A 23446-nucleotide genomic window follows, 5' to 3' on the forward strand; every position below is an offset into this window, starting at 1 on the left:
AAGAAATCAGGACACTGGTCACTGGTGAAAAGCAAAGAACACTGTCACAGTGCCAGGACAGTCCCCAGCAGCTAGCATCTCAGGTTTTTCTGACATTCCTGCCTTCTTGCCACTGCCTTCAATAATGCTGGATTCTGAGCCCAACAGACCTGGGGTCAAATCCTGGCTTGGTATTTACTTGCTATAAGCTCTCAGTAAGCAAAGGACATGTTAACTATTCTATACTTCATATCTGTCGGTTATAAAATGAAGATAATACCTATTAGGCAGCATTGTTTTAATAATTAGAAAGAATGGGTGATAAGCCTCTGTCACTGTATCTGACATTAGATAGGAATTCTGGGACAAAATGGAATGAGAAGACAAAATACGTTCATCTTTTTCTAGGTGCTGGGAACAGTTTTAATCTCTGCTCAGCCTACCTCCCTCACCCCCCAACCTAAACACAGAGTAAACTGCAGAATTCTAAGCCATTCTCTGTAACAAAGGATCCTAGAAATACCCTCCATTTTATTCTGGGTTTTGGGAGGGGAAGTAACAGGGTAAAAGCATAACAAAGAGAACAGATGGAATAAACACCCAGCCCCCAGCCTGAGTCTGCAGATGCAGCTGCTGGTTTTCGTCACACTGCTGGTTTTTTCCTTTCTTTGTTCCTAAGGTGGAAGCCAGGAAAGGGTGGGTGGGGGGGGGGGGGGGGAAGGGGTGGGGATGAGGGCAGGACCATCATCACTGTTACAGAAAGTCACCTGATAGTCTCCTCCAATCCCTGGTCTCTGACCTCACAATCTGGAACCTGAGCCAAAATGGCTCAACTGCGCACGCCCCGTGGCTGAAAAGAAAAATGCAAGCAGAACAGGAATGCAAGGAGAATAGGAAAAGGGGGACATTCTTCTTGGAAGGATTTTAGCAGTTTTTCTTGCAAAGAGGAAATTTAAACACACACAGACAGACAGGAGAGTGCCTTATCTTCTCATCAATAGATCCAAGAGAAAAAATCACTGACTTTAAGTAAACAGAGTTGGGATTGCTGAAGGATCAGGAGGGATGAATGATTCCATCCCATCTTGCAGACATGGGGCTACCAATGCCCTTTTGTTGTGTAACTGGGGCTCCCTTACCCAGGGGAGCGGACAAAAGAATAAATAGCTTTTTAAGTTGTAATCTGACTTTTCAAAGAGAAGCAAGCTAGGATCATTAGGGAGAATGAAGTAAAAGATGCTGTTACCTGCTCTGCAGAACTGGGTATTAGCACTCTGCCTTGTAGAAATTAATTTATTAGGTCCAAATACTCTAGAAACCCCCTTTTCAAGCATTCTGGACACTAGCAAATTTCCTTCTTAACCCTTTTGTCTTTCCCATTATAAAAATAAGAGACCACAGTATAGAAAAGTTGAAGGGAAAAAAAAATCTAGCACCCTAACAAAATCTGTTATAATATTCTGGTATATTCCCTTTCAGACTTTTACTTCTGCATTTTTTTCTGTAAAATACAATTGCAATAAGGGTTGAATATAATTGTTTCCTGCATATTCCCACCTAACACTGTATCTTGAGCATTCTTCCATGTTGCTCCAAAGGCGATGGACCAGAGTCATAAAATGGGATAGTTACAGGGTATTAAGTTCTACAGCAATTATCTCCAGAACAAAAACTAAGTAGGAAGGCCATACCCTTTTATGGGTAGTATCCCTGTGCTAGTGACACAAAGCTCTGCTCCTACTCCAGGGAAGTAGCTGGAGGTCTGGAAGGCCCCTTAGCAGAAATTCTCAAGTCTCTCTTCCCCATACCACAGTGGCTGTAAGGCTCTAGTATGAATTGCTGTACGTTTAGAGTTGGTGTTGGTAACTAACTGTTCAGTCGTTCCATGAAAGAGTTTGCAAGGAAAGCAGGGAGAACACAAGGACACGTGCACACTAAGATACAATCAGATCAAATGGGTTACTGCAGGGACTGTTTCCAAAAAAAGGACAGATTACTTCATTACTATATGTATTTCTGTTTTATCGTAGTGTTCATTATAAAAGTGATAACTAAAAAAAATTTTTAATTTAGAATTTTTTTTTAAATGAGAAAGGTCTCTATGTACTAATAAGAAAAATCTCCAGGATATAGAAGCAAGGTATAGAACAGTACAGACAGTACTTTTGGTAAGGGGAGGGAGGATAAGAATCTGTATTAGTATTTGCTACAATTGCATTTTTCAAAAACTCTAAAAGAAATTAATAAAAATGGTTACTTCTAGGGAGTTCCGTGGCAGTCCAGTGGTTAGGACTCAGTGCTTTCACTGCTGTGGCCCGGGTTCAATCCCTGGTCAGGGAACTAAGATCCCGCAAGCTACATGGCACAGCGAGGGAGGGAGAAGGTTGGGATGCATGAATACTAGGAAGGGAATTAAGACTTTTAAAAAATATCATCTTTACTTCTGAACTACCTATATTACCTACATAAAAAATACATAATAGAGATGCAGAAAGAAAAGCCCCAGAGGAAACATTCTATAGTGGAGACACCCTCTGTACTCCCTGAAAACTAGTCTGCCCAACCTCATGTTAGGAGGCAGATTGGTCCCATACCAACAGAAAAGCAAGTTCAGACCGAATGATTCCCAAAGAGTCTAAGGGATCCTCAGAACAGTGCTTCTTCTTTGAGGCAGCACTGCTGGGCTCCAGTAGGAGCCCAAGAGCGCTGGATCACTCTTCTGCAAAACCCATCCGAAGCCCAGCTCTGCTCTGCTCTGAGATCCCATTCCTCTTCCTACACACATCTCTAATCCCTACCAACTCCAGGTCTCCATGGTGAGAGAACAACCAAACTTGAATAAGAGTTATAGCTGCACAGCTGCAACATCTTTCATCATGATCTGGACTTCCTCCAGTTCCTCACAGCTCCACCTTTGTTGTGTGGGCCTGAGAGACCTCTCTCATCTGCCCTCCATCCACCCTCTCCAGGCTAGTCAGTCTTGAAGTGCTTCCCAGCTACTTCACTGACTCCAGAGAACTTCTTCAGAACCATCCTTCTAAGATGCCTATCGAGACCTGGCTGGGAGGATGGCAAGAAAAGAATTTTGTAAAAGCAAGTGTGGTACCAGTTAACAGAAAATGTCATATTGTTTCCTAATTGATCATGCATGACCTCCATAAAAACAAGGATAATTATACAACACTCACTCTGATAGACACATCAAAATGTTATTACAAGAAAAAGTAGAAAGCAGCTTCTAGACTACAGCAGAGAGTGGGAAGACAGCGAGCAGAAAATGGAAAAAGAAATAAATACTGAAGCAATGGATCAAGCCATATTAGTGTATTCCATGAGGAGCTTTTTAAAAACATGCCCTTCTACAGTCCTTGTAACTTGTAATCTCTGGAGATGGAGCCCAGGAATTTATACTTTTAACAAACTCCTCATGTAATCCTTATGCACACTCAAGTTTGGGAATTACTGGTAGAAACAGATATTTAAGGATAAGGACTAACTGCACTAAGATGACAGAAATTTAGGCAATACTCATCCCATACTAGATGGCCTGAGTCTCAGACAATGCCATATAAAAGAACATTTTGTCAGAAATAAAATCTGGAATCTGTAGGTAATGGGAGATAGGACCTTGGGTTTAAAAGATACAGTTTCAGTCTGTGTATGTCTAGAATAGTAACAGAGGCACAAACTAAAGTCTGAATAGCTAGAAAGAGGCTCTAAAACTGGGATTATTTTAAGATAATCAGGAGTTAACAAATGACAGAAGGGTTGACTGTAAAAACCTTTCTGCAGCAGCAAATTCTACCCAAGATAGGCTAGGGGAATTCCCTGAAGGAAATTAATTCAGTATAGTATCCCTGGGAAATTATCAGTATATAATCAGTGGGTAGTTCTATTGTGTGCCTAAAGTAGCTATTCAGTAGAAATTGAGACAAAGATGGTGTTAGGAATGTGTATATAATGGGATTACAGAATGAACTACCAAGCTGGTAAAATTAAGCCCCTCTTTAAGCCCTCTGAAATGAAGGCTATGCTTTCATGAAAATATCAGACTAAAACAAAAACAAACTCAAAAGCATTCTCCAGCCTCTGGGCCCCCAAAAGAGCACTAATATTGCTCCTATAAAAATACAAGCTGCAACAGGACAAGATCCTTTCATTAAAGGGCAAGCTATAGCTTCCTGTCTTCGTTTTACTTATCAGTCCTCCAAGTGAATTTCCTGACCGGTAGAGGGCAGCATACCAGGCAGTGTGTATTTGAAAACAACAGAGGTTGCCTCTCTCTAACGTGACTGCGTCACTGCCAGACGTAACAATGACACATCTAAAATAGAAGAGCTCCATGTGCCATCTGGTGGTGAAAAAGGAGAAGAGCACACTGCAGATAAAATATATCAAATTCCTCTAGTTTAGAAGGAATTAAAGTTTAATTATCTTTATCTGATGACACCCTCCCTTAAATCTCCACCAGTAAGTCTTCCGTGGAATCTATACCAGCAGGCTTCATGCAAAAGCTTTAAAGTTTCACACCAGTTTAGCTCTCTATCCCCAAATACTGGTTGTAAGCAAGGAGGAAGTCCTAATGCCTGGCCCCAGTGCATGGGATAAGAAGCATGAAATTCAGACCAAAACAAGCAAACCAACACAAGAACTTAGAAAGCTGTCAAAACAAGAGTGAGATGTAGACAGATAACACCAAAGACAGCTTATTCAAGGAAAAAAGAAAAATACAGTAAGAGAACCATAAGTTTAGAACTGAAAGGTATCTTTAGGTTTATCTATCTCATTTTACAGATGAGGAGAGAGTCAAGGTATGAAGGATAACCTTTGGTTCAGTCTCATTAGTGGTCAGATTAAAACAAGGTAACACTTTTGCCCTATCAGAAATTATGATAGTTTCCTATTCCTGGTGGAAGTGTAAAGTGGTACAATACTACACCTAGTAATTTGGGCCCAGAAATTTTACTTTTAAGAATTTACTGTGCAGAAATACAAGTATGCAGGGATAAATATAAAATATTTCTGGCAGCATCGTTTGTTGTTATATAAAAAATCAGTAATTTAAATTCTCAATAAGGGATCGTCTTGTACTATTTTATTTGTCTGACAGAATTCAACTATCCATTAAAAATAATGAGGCAGAATATGAAAAAGAATATATATATGTATAATTGAATCACTTTGCTGTACACCAGAAACTAACACAGCATTGTAAATCAACTATACTTCAATTTAAAAAAAAGAAGAAAAAAGAAATAATGAGGTAGATCTATATCTAATGATACCAAGGATATTTAAAGATATTTATTATCTATATCTAATGATATCAAGAGATGCTAAAACATGTCAAGCAAAAGGCAGAGCAGTGTATACCAAATGGGATCACACACATTACATTAAAAATATCTATATACCCTCACATTTCTATAATTTTATCTTTTAATTCCCCTGCCCCTTAATTTTCCAGTAAGGTTCTATTTGAAAATTTCCCACATTTTCTTCCCTGAACTAAAGGAGAAAAGGATTTTACCTATTCCTTTATTAGAATAACATATGCATATGAAAGGTATGGTTAACCACGGTCGAGAGGGGAGAAGGAGATTTTATACTTTCAGTGTATTCTATACATTTGTTGAAATGAGGATATCACGTTGGCCCAGAAACTGGCTTTAGACAGGAACATGGTCACAGAGGAAGACACAGAAAGTAGGTAAAAGTAATGGTGGGAGTCTGTGGAAGCTCCTCTTCTGATTCAATTTTCTCAGTGAAATAGAAAGAAAACATCTTCAACTGAGAATGAGGATGAGGGAGGTGTTGGGCTTTTGAGGAGAGAAAAGGTGCAAAATAATCATTTAGGAGAGTAGGAAACTGAATAGACTAGAAATATTTAATATCTGTTGCCTGGCAAGGCCAAGCAACATTGCCAACTGAGCAGAGGAGAGACAGGAGAAAAAACAGCCAGTGAGGCAGGAGAAAGAGACCCTGCTGTCCTGAAAGCCAAGAGAAGAAAGTGTATCAAGGAGAGCAAGTTGTATCCTTTTCTCCAGTGTGTCCACTTGCACAGCTACAGGTGCAGCGTGGATAGAGATGGAATTAACCAGGACTGCGATCTTGCGAACAAAGTAAGATGAAATGAGAGAGAAATGGGGAAAGAAAAAAAAAAACCTAGGGAAGGGTTATTATAATTATTAATGATAATTTTACCTGAGGAGAGTGAAGTCTTCAAGGGGGTGAAGGACAGTGAAAACTGAAGGATAAGTGGAGTGGCGTCTCAGTGGGGCTGGAGGATTGTTGGGGTCAGGGTACCAAAGACAGCAAGGTAAAAAGATAGAAGGTGGTACTATTAAGAAACACCCTCTTATCTTTTTTCTGTTTCTAAACTCACATCCATAGCACCCTGTTTTGAATTTTGGGACCATATCTTGGGTTCTCTAGAATGAAACTATTTCAGCATTTTATTTTGTGCTGCTACTATGGTTCAATTTCTCTTCACTTAGCATTACATCTAGTTTTTACAGCAACAATGGATACATATTTTTTGGACATAAATTGTATCTTTCACAAGAAAAAAAAAATGGAAGGTGGGTGGTATGAAATTGAGATCGTGGAGGGGCTGCAGTTCTGGTGATGACCATAAGACAGATGGGTGAGATGGGGTGAAGGACAGATCACTAGAAAAGAAGAGTGCCAGGAAATGTGAGGCCAGAATATTGGGAGGATCATGACCCTTTTATATAGAAATTGCTAAGAATTAACAAGGAGTACTGGAGTACTACAGAGGAATAACTTGGGTGTTAGTAGACGACAGCACAAAGAGAGAAATTGGGTGATTATGACTTGATGTCATGAGATTCAAAATTATGGGTTTTTAGGAAAGAAAAAGGTGGACTGATCTGAAAGTGGCAGTGAAGAACAAAGAGGACATCTACCCCATCTTCAGGTCCATTGGGGTGAGCTTTATGAAAGGAAAAAAAAACAACACATGAGAGGGCAAAAGGGAAAGCCCGGTTTCTGTTAGAGCAACACAGTGAAGTCGATGATACAGGAGATTTTGTTAGTAATGGACCATGAATTCCAGAGGGCACAGTGGACAGGTTTCAAGAGCTCAGGTGGGATGGGAGGAGGAGGCAGAATAGGAGACACACAGAACCTATGGGGATTCGAGTATGGGAGATGAGGGTAACCTGGGAGTCTGGGCCTTCCTGTGGTGAGTGACATAAACCTAGATAAATGACACAATATTAGATCCAGTGGGTTCAAGGCAAATAGTGATGGCAAGGTTTGGAGTTTAGAGGGATATGTGAGGGGGTAGTTGTGGTTCTTCTTTTATACCACTGATGATGGGCGATCACAACCCAGAGGAAGTGTGGTACTTATTCCACATGCAGGAGTCCTCATAACCCCAGGTGATACAGGTAGATTTATGTTTTTAAATCACAAGGGTGTACTATCTGATATTACAGAACTTCCCAACTGCTTTGAGCTAACAGTCTGACCCTGCTCAAAATCCAAGAGAAGTTAGTAATTAAAAGACAAATGTTCACTTGAACAGCACTTCTGGTCCTAATCCTATACACCTGAAAGGGTAGGGAACTGATGAAACAGACACCCTTCTGCCAAAAGAATCACTGACTAAGGTGGGGCATGATGAGCTCTTAGAAAAATCTTATTTCTAGAGGTTAAAGTTGCAGAGGCTGTAAAGATTCACTAAGGTGTTTCCTGATAAAGATCCAACTGGGTGGGTGCTACCTAGTGGACAGAAAAGGATCACAGGGAAAAGGAAAAAGACCCTTAGATCCCTTTTGGGAAAGATGGGATTGCTTCCCCAACACAGGCTCCTGTTGCAGACTGAAGCCTTAAGCAAGAAGGTTCTGGGACAGCAGTAGACAGGTAAACCTACCGCTTGTCACCAATAGTTCTGACTTGTGCGACTACAGCACAAACCTTGGAATCTGGGCCAACAGTCAAATCCTAATTAGAATACTGTTATTGTTTATGAAATTCTCAGCTTTTTGCCAGGATCTTACTTTTTAGCCAGAGTTTTTTCAACATTACTGCTATTAACCACTTGTAGAACTGCTCTGATGCTCGTAATTCCTGAAATGCATCTCATACTTTTAACAGGGAGAGGGTCTAATGCTATATATTGTCCACCGCCGCACACCTACTAAGGACGATTAGCTTATGGATCTTATAAGTCCAGAAGTGTTTTTGGAAGGAAGGAATAAACCTAAAAAGAAAAACATCACTGTACTTAGGACATCAGTTATCACTTACCACCCTATGTTTTAAGAGGTGAAACTTTTAATGGGATCATGATATCAACAAAAGAGAGTAAGAGTTAGAAGGAAAGCAGAATGAAAAACTAGTTATCTTGTACATACAAATAATGACCTGAGGCCACCACAGTGATGAAAATGCTCCCTAGGAGAAGATGAAAAATAATAAAATTTAACTACTGAACATGTTCCCAACGAATTCAAGAAGCAGATTCAACGAAGAAACCATGATAAAAGACTCCTGGCTGATCACCATAAGCATGAGAGTGAAAAAGGACTAGAAGTTTTACAGCATTGCCTATCAAATCAAAATTCAAAATATTCTCTGTCAAGGAATAAATCAACTAAGTAAATTCCTGATTTACAGAAAGTCAAGAGATTAGAAACAAGAGAATAATCCTTAAGAGAGAAAAAATGCATAAAAGAATCTGTAGTATAAATTTGAGGACCACTTCCTCTCTCTTAGCTCTTCTTAGTAAAAGGCACACATCTTCCTGAACCTTAATGAAGCAGTGGCTGGAGACCTTTGACTACAGGAGGCAGATGTCAAGAGTAAGGCGGATGTTTTCTTTGATGTTCATTCCTGGAGGAGCCATCATTATATGGGAGGTTTCAGGTACCACTAAAATATAAGGGGGATACAGCCATGCTTAACAAGCAGCAGAGAGTTGTGTTTAGCAAGTGAGAGATGAAACAATGCAATATTATGAAAACCATGTGTCCAGATAACTTCCTCATCAAGACTGGCAACTACTGGGCTGAAATCATCTAAGCAAGATGTCTACTGTACTAGATATGCATGTCGTGCTTCTCCAGCTGGATTAGTTTTGCTAGAGTTGAATATACTGTAATCAGAACATGGCTCCTCTTCTTCAACCCTAAATATCTGGTATCTTACTTTCCCTAATCTAATGTTGTTCCTTTTTTGTACTCATAAGAGTCACTTCCAAGTCAAGAATACTTGTGACAGAATGAATGAGGTGGTAGCAGAAGCCAGCATACCTCCTTCCTCAAGTTTCTGTCTGGATCTAAGCTTTCAGAAGCTCTTAGGGCAGGGACATACACATCTGGGAAGCAGGGGGTTACAGCAGGACTTTGGAGTCACAGTCTGGAGTCTGAATCCTGCCTCTGGCGCTTACTATAGGGCCTTGAAAAAATTATTTAACCCATATCTCTACTTCATCTGGAAGATGAAATAGTTATAGAGTGGCAATGAGTATTTATCTATCATTTAATTATACCATCAATATTAAGGCTATGAATGAGAGACTTGGTAACTGAAACTGGTTACCTACTTGAAAAAAGGATTAAGAATGAAGGTATTCTGAAATGTTATACTAGAGATGTTCAAAGCACCAAAAGCAAAGTAAACCTTGCCTTCATACTGAGGAGCTCTAGATCCTCTGAGTCCTCACCTCTGAAGTTTCCTTAGCTTGAAATTCCTTACCTGATAAAAACCTAAACTCTAAGAAGCCTAAAAAGTCTTTTTTACTAAAGTGTTTTTGGGGGGCCATGTTGAAAGAAAGGGGCTACTTGGGAGGAGTCTGTATTAAGTCTGCCAACCAAGAGAGGGAGGCTCAAAACTGCATCAGGTAAAAAAACAAAAACAAAAACAAAACTGCATCAGGAAAGGCAGAGCAGAGGAGTTACCCTGATCACGGTGGGTACTGTGGCACCGGGTCCACATGCAGCACCTCCATCTGCTACTTGATGCCCATGTACCCGATGTCAAAGCAACTATTCTGTCACCAAGAAATACACATTAGAACAAGCCCTGACATTCAAATACTGCTTGCATCACCATAGATTTGCAGAGTAACTCAAAGGAAAAGAAAGCAAGAAAATGCAGAAGAAAAAATTAAACCAAACATTAAAGTCAGTAAAACACTGAAAATGCAAAGAAGAAATAATTTTTAAAGGGAGCAGCATTTGTTTCTTGGGAGAAGATGACTGGAAACATACAGATGTAGTGTGGTTGATGACAAGCAGGAAGGTTTCGTTGCATGTGATAACTGTTAGAGTTGGGTAAACCATGAGTACCTGTTTGATAGGAAAAAAAAATCTCTCCCAGGAATTTCTTAAAATGATTAAGATTTAGGATGTTTGGAAAATTGTTTATGATTTAATAATTTTCAAGAACACCTTCTCTAGTGCTTCCTAATAAAAAGACTGGGAAATTGGCTTCCCTGGTGGCGCAGTGGTTGAGAATCTGCCTGCCAATGCAGGCGACACGGGTTCGAGCCCTGGTCTGGGAAGACCCCACATGCCGCGGAGCAACTAGGCCCGTGAGCCACAATTACTGAGCCTGCGCGTCTGGAGCCTGTGCTCTGCAACAAGAGAGGCCGCGATAGCGAGAGGCCTGCGCACCGCGATGAAGAGTGGCCCCCACTTGCCGCAACTAGAGAAAGCCCTCGCACAGAAACGAAGACCCAACACAGCCATAAATAAATAAATAAATAAATAAAATTAAAAAAAAAAAAGACTGGGAAATTAAGACAGGGTGCCAATTTAACACCTGAAAGTCCTAACTAAAGTAAAGATATTTAAAGACTAGCTAGAAATGTCCTTCGTCAAAGTAGCAGCAAACTACTAATGATGATTATTATTACATGAAAATCAATACTGACACTAAACTAAACTAAATTGACTAATTCATACTTATTCCTTTCAGATTAAGATACAGAGATTTCTAAGAATAATTTAAGAGGGTTGGGGGGAGCCAAAGCTGTCAGGAAGTTAGAATCATCAATGAACAGAAAGTAGCTTCCAGGGCAGAAATTGAAGGCTAAAGGAACATTAAAAAGTTTGGTTACACTGTTGAAAATAACAAACGATGAGATAAGGTCTTGCTTAGGTATTTAAAAAATACTACATACCAGGACTTCCCTGGTGGCGCAGTGGTTAAGAATCTGCCTGCCAATGCAGGGGACACGGGTTCAAGCCCTGGTCTGGGAAGATCTCACATGCCGCGGAGCAACTAAGCCCGTGCGCCACAACTACTGAGCCTACGCTCTAGAGCCCGCGAACCACAACTACTGAAGCCCGCACGCCTAGAGCCCGTGCTCCGCAACAAGAGAAGCCACCGCAATGAGAAGCCCGAGCACCTCAATGAAAAGTAGCTCTCGCTCGCCACAACTAGAGAGAAATGCCCTTGCACAGCAATGAAGACCCAACGCAGCCAAAAAAATATATATATATACACACACACACACACACTACATACCAATTCACAGTGGGAATATAATGCCGAGGCAAACCACTAAACTGCAGAAAACTCCACTGCAATCAACAGCAATACAAATGTACAGGATAAAAGAAGGATGGTGACAGAGCAGGGAGGAAAAGGGACCCAGTCAGTGTACGTTTGCAGTGGCACTCAGAATGCAGCCACCAGAAAGAAAATGACACCAAAGGCCAACACAGGGATACATTCTGTGAACTTACAAATTTAGCAAATTTGATTTTGATTTTCATTGTCAACTAGTCTTTGTTGATATTCTAGAGTAGTGTAAGTGGTCATTATCACAGCATTTTTAACAGCAGGTAGAAGTAACTCTCCGAGCTGAACTTTAGTTCAGAAGGTGATACATCTCTTAGAGGAAAAGGCAACTTTGCCTGGAATGCTAGGGCAACACGGCAGGCCTGAGCACTGTGATCTTTGACTCCTAGATACATACATGTAACTAGGCGCTGCCAGAGGCACAGGTTTCTTTTCTTTTTTTTTTTGTATTTTGGCTGTGTCATGCCATGCAGCATGCGGGATGATTCCCTGACTAGGGATCAAACCCGGGCCTCTGCAGTGAAAGCACCGAATCCTAACCACTAGGCCACCAGAAAACTCCCTCTGTTAGGTATCTTATTAGAATGAAGTACAGCCTAGTCCCATCAGATCACTTAAGGAAAAAAGTAGTAATTGTCTTTAAAAATGCTTATTTACTGGCAGGGGGAGGGAAGGAGTGCTCTGAAGTTGCACTTAATTGTCATCACTAGGGTCATAATAAACCTCTAAATAAATAAAAAAGCTGGAAGATGGAAATACAAGATTATTAGGTTATAACTGTCATTAGGTACATGACAATATCTTTCAAATACTGCATCCCTCTGGGGAAATAACTGTAAGTGTCCCATCACAAAACAGCACGAAACCACAAGAATTAGGAAGTAAAGAAAGAAAAGGGCAAAATAGATCAGCTCTTCTAAGATAAAGGGGAAGATATGAAGCTGAAGAAGAAAAGCAAGAATTTATATGAAAAGACAGACGAGAAGTCAAGACCCCTGGATCTGGCCATATACCCTTGGGCAAGCTACCTAACTAATCAGGCTATGTAAGCTATGGAACGGAGATAATATACACCCAACCTATCTCATAAGGTTTCTTTGCAGTCCTAATAGGGTAAAATATGTTAAAGCACTTTGAAATTTGTAAAATACAACACAAATGTAAAGTAACAGTATTATTTAAGTTGTCCCTCACCTTCCAAAGAAAGAGCAAGTATACTGTAGCTTCAGCTTAAAATAATTTTCTTCCTTGTCAGCTAACATCAGAGCTACTGGTCCTTCTGGACTCTTAAAAAAAAACTAGCAAAAGAGAAATCAATCCCCAATTTCTAGTCTTAGTTTTCTAAAGAGAAATCCCTTTACATCTGTTTCATTTTTTTCTCTAATATTCAAGAGACCCAACTACAAGGCTCTTCTGTATTCTTACCTTTTGAAGCTGCAGGAGCAAAGTGCCAGGAAGGAGAAAGCATCAGATATTGGAAAGAAATGGAAAAAAGAAAAGGGATCACATATGGTTCTTTGTTATCATACAAAGACAGTTGTTCAGCCACCTCACCTACTAAAGACTCTGCTCAGCTCTTATCAATTACATATGTAGGTCTAAAGATGGCACCTTAAAGGCAGTGCCAGAATCCATTCAAGAGTATCATCAAAATGATACTCTCAGCCCAGCCTGAGCTCTGTCACATTAATCTCATATCGCCACAAGTTACACTTGTGTAAAATACCTACATGCATGTAAAATACCTACATGCAAAAAAACTGGGGGGAAAAATACGTACATGCAACAGTTCTCTTTGCCAACTCCAGCATCCCCAGAATACAAAACCAGCTTATTTTCTTCTGAATAGGAACTCCCAGCTCTCTTCAACCCTCACCCAGGGAAGGGAAAGAAATGGGAGACCCCCTTAACAAATGTTCTAAGTCCTACACTCGCCCTTTGCATGAAAGAGGAAAGGACTCACTCTTGGTCTGGGCAGAAAAGGTAAGGGTAAGTTTGGCGAAAAGTTCATTGTTCTCAAATCGGTCCTCCTTCACCTTTGTCCAGAAGCAGTCTTGGGAAAGGTCCTCAGCAACAAACTGTGGATACAGGCAGGTGTTAAGAGTTACTAAACTGAGCTCTGTACTTTCCATCGTAGAAAACTGATTAAGATGCAAAAGAAGCAGCTGGCTGGTTATTGTCAACATCATACTAGAATAAGACTAACCTGAGACACAGAGAACAGCTATGCTCTTTGTGGTGGGACCAGGAGATGATGATTCCAGGTTATGTGTCTATTGGTGATTATTCAACAACTAGAATCACTTATGCTGCTTATCCTCCTTCTAACCCCAAATCCTCTACTTTTAGAAGCATTAAGGCTTTATTTCACATCTTCCCTTGCTCTACGTTACACTTTTCCCATCAGGGTGGCGAACTGTACCAAATTTGTTCATTTTATGAACAAATCCCTAAGCTCCTTTATTTTAACTTGGTTTCCAGAAGCAAAAGGCTGATGCAGAATCACAGCGCTCTCAAACACATACTGTGCCATGCAAACATATCCTGTGTAACTTATTTACCGGGGTGTGGGGGGGGGGGGCGGTGGGAGTGGTAAGGAGTTGTATCCATAAATCCATGATTTTTGGATCAGCAAAATTATCAGTACCTTGCAGATTGGTGACATGACTATTATCAAACTGTGTGGTATCCCATGGCACTCATATCCTCAGAGAAAAGGGCAAAAACATTAACTTAAGGATAAGTTTAGGTTTTGTAGCAGAGTATAGGGCTCGAAGAACTCTCCCAAGTGATATCCAGCATATAGGATATGCCTATTATCTGCTGAATAAACATATACATGAGTGGAACTTGAAGACAGACAGATGTGAGCCATAAGAAAGGGAAGCCAAACCATGCACAAAACACAAAGTAGGAAACTGAAGTGGTTTCTTAAAATCTACTGATGAAGAGATGGACAGAAATTCTCACCTTGGACCAGTTTGGCCTCCGGAGCTGTACCTCTGGCTTGTAAAGTTTCTTTGGGGTTAATCCAAATGGCAGAACTGGGGCTGCAGGAACTCCAAAAGGGAGAGGTGGAGGAATACCAGGGCCTCCAGGAAATGGAGGGGGTGGAGGGATTCCACCAGGAAGAGGGGGAGGGGGAGGTAGCATTCCTGGTCCTCCAGGCAAGGGAGGAGGAGGTGGGGGGATGCCAACACCCCCAGGCAAAGGGGGAGGTGGGGGGATGCAGGCACCCCCAGGCAGAGGAGGGGGTGGGGGGATGCAGGCACCCCCAGGCAAAGGGGGAGGTGGGGGGATGCAGGCACCCCCAGGCAGAGGAGGGGGTGGGGGGATGTAGGCACCCCCAGGCAGAGGAGGGGGTGGGGGGATGTAGGCACCCCCAGGCAAAGGGGGAGGTGGGGGGATGCAGGCACCCCCAGGCAGAGGAGGGGGTGGGGGGATGTAGGCACCCCCAGGCAGAGGAGGAGGAGGAGGTGGTGGAGGAGGAATGGCCCCACCCCCAGGAAGAGGGGGTGCGGAGGCTGTGCTAACCTCTCCTGGTAAAGGGGGTGAGGGGGGAATGATAGGTCCAGAGTCACCAGGTAAAGGAGGGGCAGGGGGAAAAGCAGCACTGCTAGGAGGGGCTGCAGCAGTAACTGCAGTGGAGAGTGAAGCCACTTCTTTCTTGGCATCTTCCAGTTCCTTGGACAGCTTGGCAACCTACAGAAATAACACCAATGGGAGTACTTCTCACTCCACTTCAGGGACCACTGGGGCTGGAAAGGACCTAAGAAATTACTTAATCCAAACTTCTCATTTTACACATGAAGGGAGTGAAAGGAGTCAGACAGTTTAAAGGCTCCACCTAAAGTCACATAGCTATTTAGTGACAGAGACAAAACTAGAATTCAGGTCTTCATGTTCCTAGTTCAGTATGCTTTGCATTAAAAAGGCAACTTCAAAGTTTATGTTAAACTCTCCCTTTGATTAGAAAATGCAAAGATCGGGACTTCCCTGGTAGCGCAGTGGTTAAGAATCTGACTGCCAACGCAGGGACATGGGTTCAATCCCTGGTCCGGGAAGATCCCACATGCCGCGGAGCAACTAAGCCTGTGCACCACAACTACAGAGCCTGAGCTCTAGAGCCTGCGAGCCACAACTACTGAGCCTGCATGCTACAACTACTGAAGCCCACGTGCCTAGAGCCCATGCTCCGCAACAAGAGAAGCCACCGCAATGAGAAGCCTGCACACAGCAACGAAGAGTAGCCCCCGCTCACCGCAACTAGAGAAAGCCCAGCGCAGCAACAAAGACCCAATGCAGCCAAAAATAAAATTAATTAATTAATTAATTAATTTTTTAAAAAAGAAAGAAAATGCAATGATCAAGTAAATCAAATATTCTAGGTACGTAATTAACATATGTGCTATACAGGTAATTATATAACCACATAGATGATCAAGTTATCAAGTATCACAGATCATATAAATATCTATAACTGCAGAGAGAGTGTGTGGGCATAAATCTGTCCAGAGATGACTAAAATAAGAGAAAAATAGCAAATATGAGAACAGTTTATTTAGTATTTACTCCTAAATTTATTAGAAGGCTATTATCTTTATTTCTGGGTAGTACTGTGACTCACTTATTCTTTGTGTTGTTCTGTATTTTCCAAATTTTCTATCTTATGTATTACTTACTCCCAAAACAAAACAGCTTATGATTTTAAAAATATGTGCCATCTAAGTAGATTACCTATTAGTATCTGAACCCTCCCTGGGAGTAAGATGACAGAGTCCTGCTCCAACACAAGCTCACCCTGAGGCTGCTGATAGCAGTTACAGGTCACTTTGCCTTCCCTGTTCAGATATTACCTCTCCTGTGAGCTGAGACACTTCTGCTTCCAGGTTCTGTTTCTCTGTGGCAATTTTTTCCTTTTCAGAATCCAATGCATCCTTTTCTCCCTGAAGATCCCGGAGCTTCTGCTCAAAGTCACTTTCCATCTTTTTCATTTCCACCTGTAGCTCATGTCGGGCTGTTAACTCTGAGTCCAGCTAGAGGAGAAAGAAATCAGGCTCCCGGTAAGCTCCCCATCTCAGCAAAGGCCAGGTGTTATTCCCCATAATTTACTGTTTTGTGCTAATCCTTGATCTGTTGAGCTCACAGACCCAAGGGACGCCTGGAAAAAAGGCCACCATGATTTCGACCTTAAAATCAAGGTTAAAGGAGGGGGAAGCCAGGGATTATTTCCATAGTCTATCTATACTTGGAGTTATTTTAAAAAACAGCAAAAACTAAGCTTTTAAAGACATTTAACCAGGACAGCTAAGGTGCACAAAAACCTATCAACAATAGGAGTCCTTAATCAAAGAGAAAAAGAGAATTCAGACATATTCCAGTTCCTACTGTTCTATGGATAACAGGCCTGAGACGCCAAGCAAACCCGAGTGCTGTCAATGTTATATGAGAATGTCACCTGTCTTTCCTCCTGCTCAGGGGCCCAAGAACTGTGCAAACTCACGACTGACTAGCTCCTCATGATCACATCCATACCACTTTCTCCACTGAGTAACCTACACCAGAAAGGTTTCCCCTAGGAACTGCTATTGTGTGCTGAACACTGAATATATCACAGGTAACTGTTTCACATGTCAGAAAAATCAAAATCCTTCGACAAAGAAAGATATGCTCCAATTATTTTTGATCTCGCATACATACCTTTTTTTCCAGCTCTGTAGCTTTGGCTTCAGATTTCTCCACCTTTGTTTTGTCAATCATTTGATCTAAAAAGAAGGCCAACAGTCAGGAAGTCAAGTTCCCAATTCTCGTCTTCCCCTCTCACTGCCTAAGCCCTTCCACATAACCAAAGGGCAGTCTTTGTTCTTTTTATTTTTCTTATCCTTCTTAATGTTCTGTACTAGACAAAGAAATGGAACTTTCAGTTAAGTTCAGCATATAATTTCTGAGTGCCTGTTATGCAGTAAGGCCACCATGCTGGGTGGCACAGAGAACGCCTACAAGTAATACTTATGAATCTCTGGGACCAGCAGGAGTAGCAGACAATAGCTGAAGTCCCTTCAAAAGGTGGGGTGGTGTATGAGACAGGATAAATTTTTAGAATTATGTAGAAATAAACTAAAGGCCTGTATATTCCTAGCACATATATTGGTTATATCACCTAAGAAAGGGTGAAAATGGAAATACCAGGGGCTAGAAAAGTATCTTCTCTGAAATTTTCACTGAAAGAAAGATATGCAAAATGAAAGATAGAAGCAATGTTTTATGGAACCAGACAGACAAATATGCTTACCAATCAATCCCTCAATATCAATCTGGAGGTGCCGGCACTTGAAGTCAGGATCAGCCCCATTCTTGTGCAGAACTATCTGAGAAATACATTCTTCAATCAACTTATAGTACTGAGGTCTACAGAAGAAACAAAATAAGGTTATTAAAGGAAAACCAAAATATAATTTTGGTATTCAGGATCAAGAAAGGTAACTGCTTTGACAGCAGAAGGACCTGAGGATAAATGTTCTGGAAAAGACCTTTCCATAAAATTAACAGAGTATTGCTGCCATGCTAAGAAATCCCCCTCTTCCACATCAGCTACCCCATCTACTTCAGATAGTCAAAACTTCTTGCCATCTGCCTCCGAGTGCAAATCCTTTTTCATCTAAAATTCGAGCTTGATCCTGCCTGTGATGGATAGTACTATTGCTGAATCTCTACTCTATTGCTTGAATCTCATGTTCCAACATGAATGAACTTTAAATTGCTGCCTTCCTTTGCTATCATCTTCACTCCACCCCACCACCCCATTCCAAAAGAGGGAGGCAGTTCACCTTATACACTCTCATCTCTTCCATAGAGATGCCTTTCAGTTGGATTAAAGGGACAACTGGCAACTCCCTTTATGTCTGAAACTAAAAATGAACTCTAATCCATGTCTTTGTCTTTTCCTTTCCTCTCTACAGACAATCTTCGAATTTAAGAATTTTGCACTATCCACTTAGGCTCAAATTCAAAACTTCCCACAGGTGTACCATCTTACCTGGCCTCATAGTCATTTCGGACTAAGAGTAGGTGCTGCAGGGTGGACAGGAAGTGTTGCTCTGCCTTTGAATCCTTCACTGTGTTTAAGAGAATCTGGAAGACTTCATTTAAGTCAGTGGAAAAGGAGAAGAGGCTAAGGAAAGCATATATTTAGAAACTATGTTTGACAGGTAGCTTGCCCAACTCTCGGGAGAAGTAGCAAGATGGCACTTCTATTCTAACAGCTGTTCCTCCTGTAAACCCTGCCCTAAACTTTAAGCTCTATAAACTTTCTTTGGCCAGGGGACCAGTGAGTCAGGGGGTACTATACACAGAGATAGAAAACTCCTAGTACTTGGCTTGAAAATCGAGCAGTAGACAGACACAAAAAGGTAACTGCCTTAAAGGCACTTGGGGCAAGTATCAATAGGTAACCAAATTACTCCCCCTGTCCGTCTCATGGACACACACAAGAGAGCAAATTACAACCTCACTCCCTGACTTGTCTGTGTTCTCCAAAAACCAGCTCTACATCTTAATAAGCGAAGCTATCATGTTCTAGGAGGTCTATACTAATTTTGATGGCTGCTTCCATGTTGAGCAACCCTCAGATCACCTTTCCCAACTTCTCTGGTCCACACTGAGGTAAATATATCCAATGGCAATCAAAAGGCACCTGCTTAATCTACAAAGAAGACAGGGCTAATGCCCTCGTGTAAGTCATCAACTCCACACCATTCCTTACAGGGATCTACAACTGAATGCAACTGAATGTCTTGTGTCTTCAACCCAGTCAGTAAAAGGATATTCCATCTCCATTCGAATGTCATCCAGCCGTCCCTTCAGGTCATAGGAATCTTCTTCTCCTTGTTCATCAAACACATTTAGTTGCACTCTCATATCATCATTTTCAATCTCTCGAAGGTCCTGTCGACAGCAAAAGTATAGGCCAGGGAACCCAAAAGTGTTCTATGCTGGTTAAAACCACAAACATTTCAACCTGGTTTTTGTTTTTTTTTTTAATTTTTTAAATTTTGGCGTGCCGCATGGCTTGCGGGATCTCAGTTCCCCAACCAGGAATTGAACCCGGCCCACGGCAGTGAAAGTGCTGAATCCTAACCACTAGACCACCAGGGCACTCCCTCAACCTGGTTTTTAAACTGAAAACCAAAGTCATCCCAGGGATGATGGGGTTATAAGAGCAGGAAGGAACCAGCCCAGCCCTTCTAATGAAGTGTTGCATCTCACCTGCAACATTTGATGCAGCCCCAAGCGCATCAGTTCGCTTCGGATGTGAACTCGGAAGTCAAGTTCTTCAGCTGGTGTGATGAGAGCATTGATCAGCTGTAGGCATCCCACCTAAAATAAGAAAATTCAGCAGCTGTGTCAATGTTAACTCCTAGAGATCAAGATTCCATTCTCTTTACATGCATTCTGAGGCCCCCAAATATAACCTAGAAGATTCAGTACAAAAACTACAAGAATGACTTCCTTATATATAGCAATACAACTTGGTTTAAACACAGGTCTGGAGAGCTCAGAGGTCTAAAGTATTCCAGGGATTCTATGGTATAATTTGTTCTAGGCCTTGATTTTTCTAGCTTGTAAATAAATACCATGCCTTTTTTCCATCTCATAATGAGGAAAACAGTTCTTTCTCTGCCTTGTTGGAGAGAAGGGTAATCATTTTCCCTTCAGAAAGAACTTTAAAATACATATCATTGGTAACCACTCCATGTGTTTTCTTAAAAGGTCAAATGAACTTAAGTCTTTCTATCTTGAATTCTACTTTTGGGCCAAGTTTCATAGGTATACATGCCTTGAGAGCAACGGAGGTCCCACTTTTTAATCCATCCAGCAGTGGCTGAAAACGTTCCACGTCATCCATTTCAGCTCTTTCTGTCATCGCCTCCAAAACTCTTTCATTCCTGCCAGAGAGTAAGGAAAGGGAGAGAACTGGTCGGGTGCTCTGACACAGACAGGTATACAACAGGTATATTATACAGAGGCACAGATCAGTTAGGAAACAGACATTATCAATGTTCTGGATTTCTCACATTATTCTTCTCATCACCTAGGGCAGAGGCCAGATCAACAGGAAACTAAGGACCATCTCTTCAGAAAAATGCACTCCCTAAAATCCGCCCCAGACTCCTACCTATATTTACCAAATTAAGACCCCATGTTCTATGGCATATAAATTGGTACAACTTTTGGAGGGGCATTTAACAGTACCAATTTTTTAATGCACATAACATTGGCCTACTTCTAGAAAATCTATCCAACATAAACACATAAATATGAAATAATATATGTACAAAGAATATATGCACAAGAATTAATAATAAAATTTTTTATCATCTGGAGCAGGGGTCAGAATGTGCTAAAAAAAAATTCTACCTAAAAGTCTAGCAATGAAGGAATCATTAAATTATGGGACATACAGAGTATGAAATGCTAAACAGCCACTAAAGATAATAAGATAGATCTAGAAGTACTGCCAGAGAAGAATGTCCAAGAGCTACTATTAAATAAAAAGAAACAAGTTGAAAAGAATGGTGGTATGATTTAGCTTTTGTTAAACCAAACCCCTCCACAAAAAAAAAAATCTATCCTATACATGAGATTGGTTTTATAGGCATAAGCCATCTTTCCTTAATTCTAAGAAACCATCTTTTGGAGTGGCAGGTATGTTAGAATTTAGTAAATATCTGTCTGTGCTAGAAAATGATCTGTGAGACTGTACCACACCATTAACAGTGGTTACCTCTGCAGAATAGGGTTTGCCAAAGGGATGACGTTGTTAAATTGTACTTCATATACTTCTATGTTGTTTGAATTTTAAAAATAATGTTGTGTTACTTCTGAATTTTAAAAAAATGTAAAAAGAAACCCTTGTCCTAGACAATACAGACATTAATGGAGATCTAGGAGATCCTGCTGTACCTTTGATAACCAGTGGTACATGCAGAACAGCTTCCATCTCTTAACAATCTTTCTTAAATATTAAGATACACAGTGTTCATGTAAGAAATATAGTCTTACCTGGTATTTAAGACTAATTGGACACCCAAGCAACTTAATATTCCTCTAGACTAAGGAAGACGATAAAAAAAAATAGAGAAGAGAAATAATTCCAGTCACATACATGTCTTCTGGCTGTGGTAGGATACAAAGAGCAGAAAGCAGCTTAGCTGCATCAATCATCATGTTGGGAACAGCAGGATCCATGGCTCTGACCAGCAGCAGAATTCCTTCCTCTGTCTCCAACATGGTCTTGATTCCAAACTGGTAGGACAAAAAGAGAAAAGGGAGGCTTAAAAATGAGAGCATCTAACCAAGGACAAGCTTACGGGTTCTTATGGATTGAATGGTGTTCCTCCCAAAATTCGTATGTTTAAGTCCTAACCCCCATTACCTCAGAACGTAACCTTATTTGGAAATAGTGTCATTGGCAGGTGTAATTAGATTACCATGAGGTCAGACTAGAGTAGGGTGGGCTCTTAATCCCATATAATGGTTATCTTCATAAAAAGGGGAAATTTGGACACAGACGTGCACACAGGGAGAACGCCATGTGAACACAAAAGCAGAGATTGGAGTGATGCATCTACAAGCCAAGGAATGTCAAAGATTGCCAGCAAGACACCAGAAGCTAGGAGAGAGGCATGGGACATACCCTCTCTCACAGCCTTCAGAAGGAACCAACCCTATCAACACCTTATCTTGGACTTATCGCCTCTAGAACTGTGAGATAAATGAACTTCTGTTGTTTAAGACACCCAGTTTGTAGTACTTTGTTATAGCAACCCTAGCAAACTAATATAGGGTAGAACACTTTTTCCAATATAGGTAAACAGAAATGAGCATAGCAAAATAATTTTCGAGCAGACACAACAGAATTCTATGTCTTCCAAGAATAAAAACTTTGATTCTTATGTTTCTTTTCAATGCTCCCCCTAAGCCAGTGGAATAATTATAACAAAATTAAACAGTGAGGAAGACAGATTTGCACTCAGGAACAAATAACTGTAGGCTCCCTAAGTTTAAATACTAAACAGACAAAAAAAGAAAAAGAGAAAGAGAGAGCGAGAGAAGGAGAAAGAGAGAAAGAAAAAGAAAGAAGGAAGGAAGGAAGGAAGGAAGGAAGGAAGGAAGAAAAGATTGTACAGTAGGAATAGACTGGGAAAAAAACAACAACAAATAAGAAGAAAATAAAGTAAACCTTCCAAAAATAATAACTACAGGTCAGGAAATTTAAGAATTAGCAAAAGAAAGTATAAACAGAAGAAGAAAATTAAGCCTATTCTCTGAAACAGACATTACAACTGAGGGAAAAGATCCATAAAAGTATGTGTATGTGGCGATCAAAAAGTTACGATACTAAAAGGGAAAGCTAGAAGCCTTGGACCTCATATTCCTAGGTCCTTTTTTGAGTTTGCCAACAGAAGAGAAAAAACAGCGGTCATGATGGGGGTTGAATGAGAATGGGAAATATCTTACCTTGTTGTTCATAAAAGGTTTCAAGCAGCGGATGATCTCATGCTTGTTACGGCTATCGTAGCTTCTGCATGTAGAAGACATAATCAGTGAAGTCCCTTTATTCTAAACCCCTCCCCCATTTGACTTTTCAATCTTGTAAACAAGGGTCTTAGGAACACTCCCAACTAGTAGCTGAGTAAATTCTAGCACATAGCACTCTACCCTAAAACACTGGCAAAAAGAGGTAGCTGAAGAAAGAACCATTGGTTAATCCTCTCATAAACCAAGAATTCAGTATTACATTAAAATCTTCCCTTTAACTCCCTGTAGGCTCCTAAGGGCTAAATTCTATCAGGATAACATCCCACCTATTACTGCTTGCCTCACTGCGTCAGAGGTTTCAAGTCTG

At 40.9% G+C, this 23446-nt stretch overlaps 1 protein-coding gene across 2 annotated transcripts in view; it reads right to left on the reverse strand.

The window, feature by feature from the left end:
- The window catches only part of DIAPH1 (diaphanous related formin 1), a 96874-nt gene that overhangs the window by 41837 nt on the left and 31591 nt on the right, over positions 1-23446 (reverse strand). For both annotated transcript variants that reach the window (XM_061189742.1, XM_061189741.1), the window contains 11 exons: positions 23059-23122; positions 21704-21843; positions 20375-20483; positions 19804-19914; positions 19364-19482; positions 18575-18691; positions 17831-17946; positions 17239-17303; positions 16395-16574; positions 14509-15240; positions 13502-13616 (listed from right to left, as the gene is read on the reverse strand). In XM_061189742.1, coding sequence (XP_061045725.1) covers positions 13502-13616; positions 14509-15240; positions 16395-16574; positions 17239-17303; positions 17831-17946; positions 18575-18691; positions 19364-19482; positions 19804-19914; positions 20375-20483; positions 21704-21843; positions 23059-23122 — 1868 coding nt within the window. The remainder of the gene's footprint in view (positions 1-13501; positions 13617-14508; positions 15241-16394; positions 16575-17238; positions 17304-17830; positions 17947-18574; positions 18692-19363; positions 19483-19803; positions 19915-20374; positions 20484-21703; positions 21844-23058; positions 23123-23446) is intronic.

This window comes from Eubalaena glacialis, chromosome 4 (genome assembly GCF_028564815.1).
Source record: "Eubalaena glacialis isolate mEubGla1 chromosome 4, mEubGla1.1.hap2.+ XY, whole genome shotgun sequence".
Classification (NCBI taxonomy): domain Eukaryota; kingdom Metazoa; phylum Chordata; class Mammalia; order Artiodactyla; family Balaenidae; genus Eubalaena; species Eubalaena glacialis.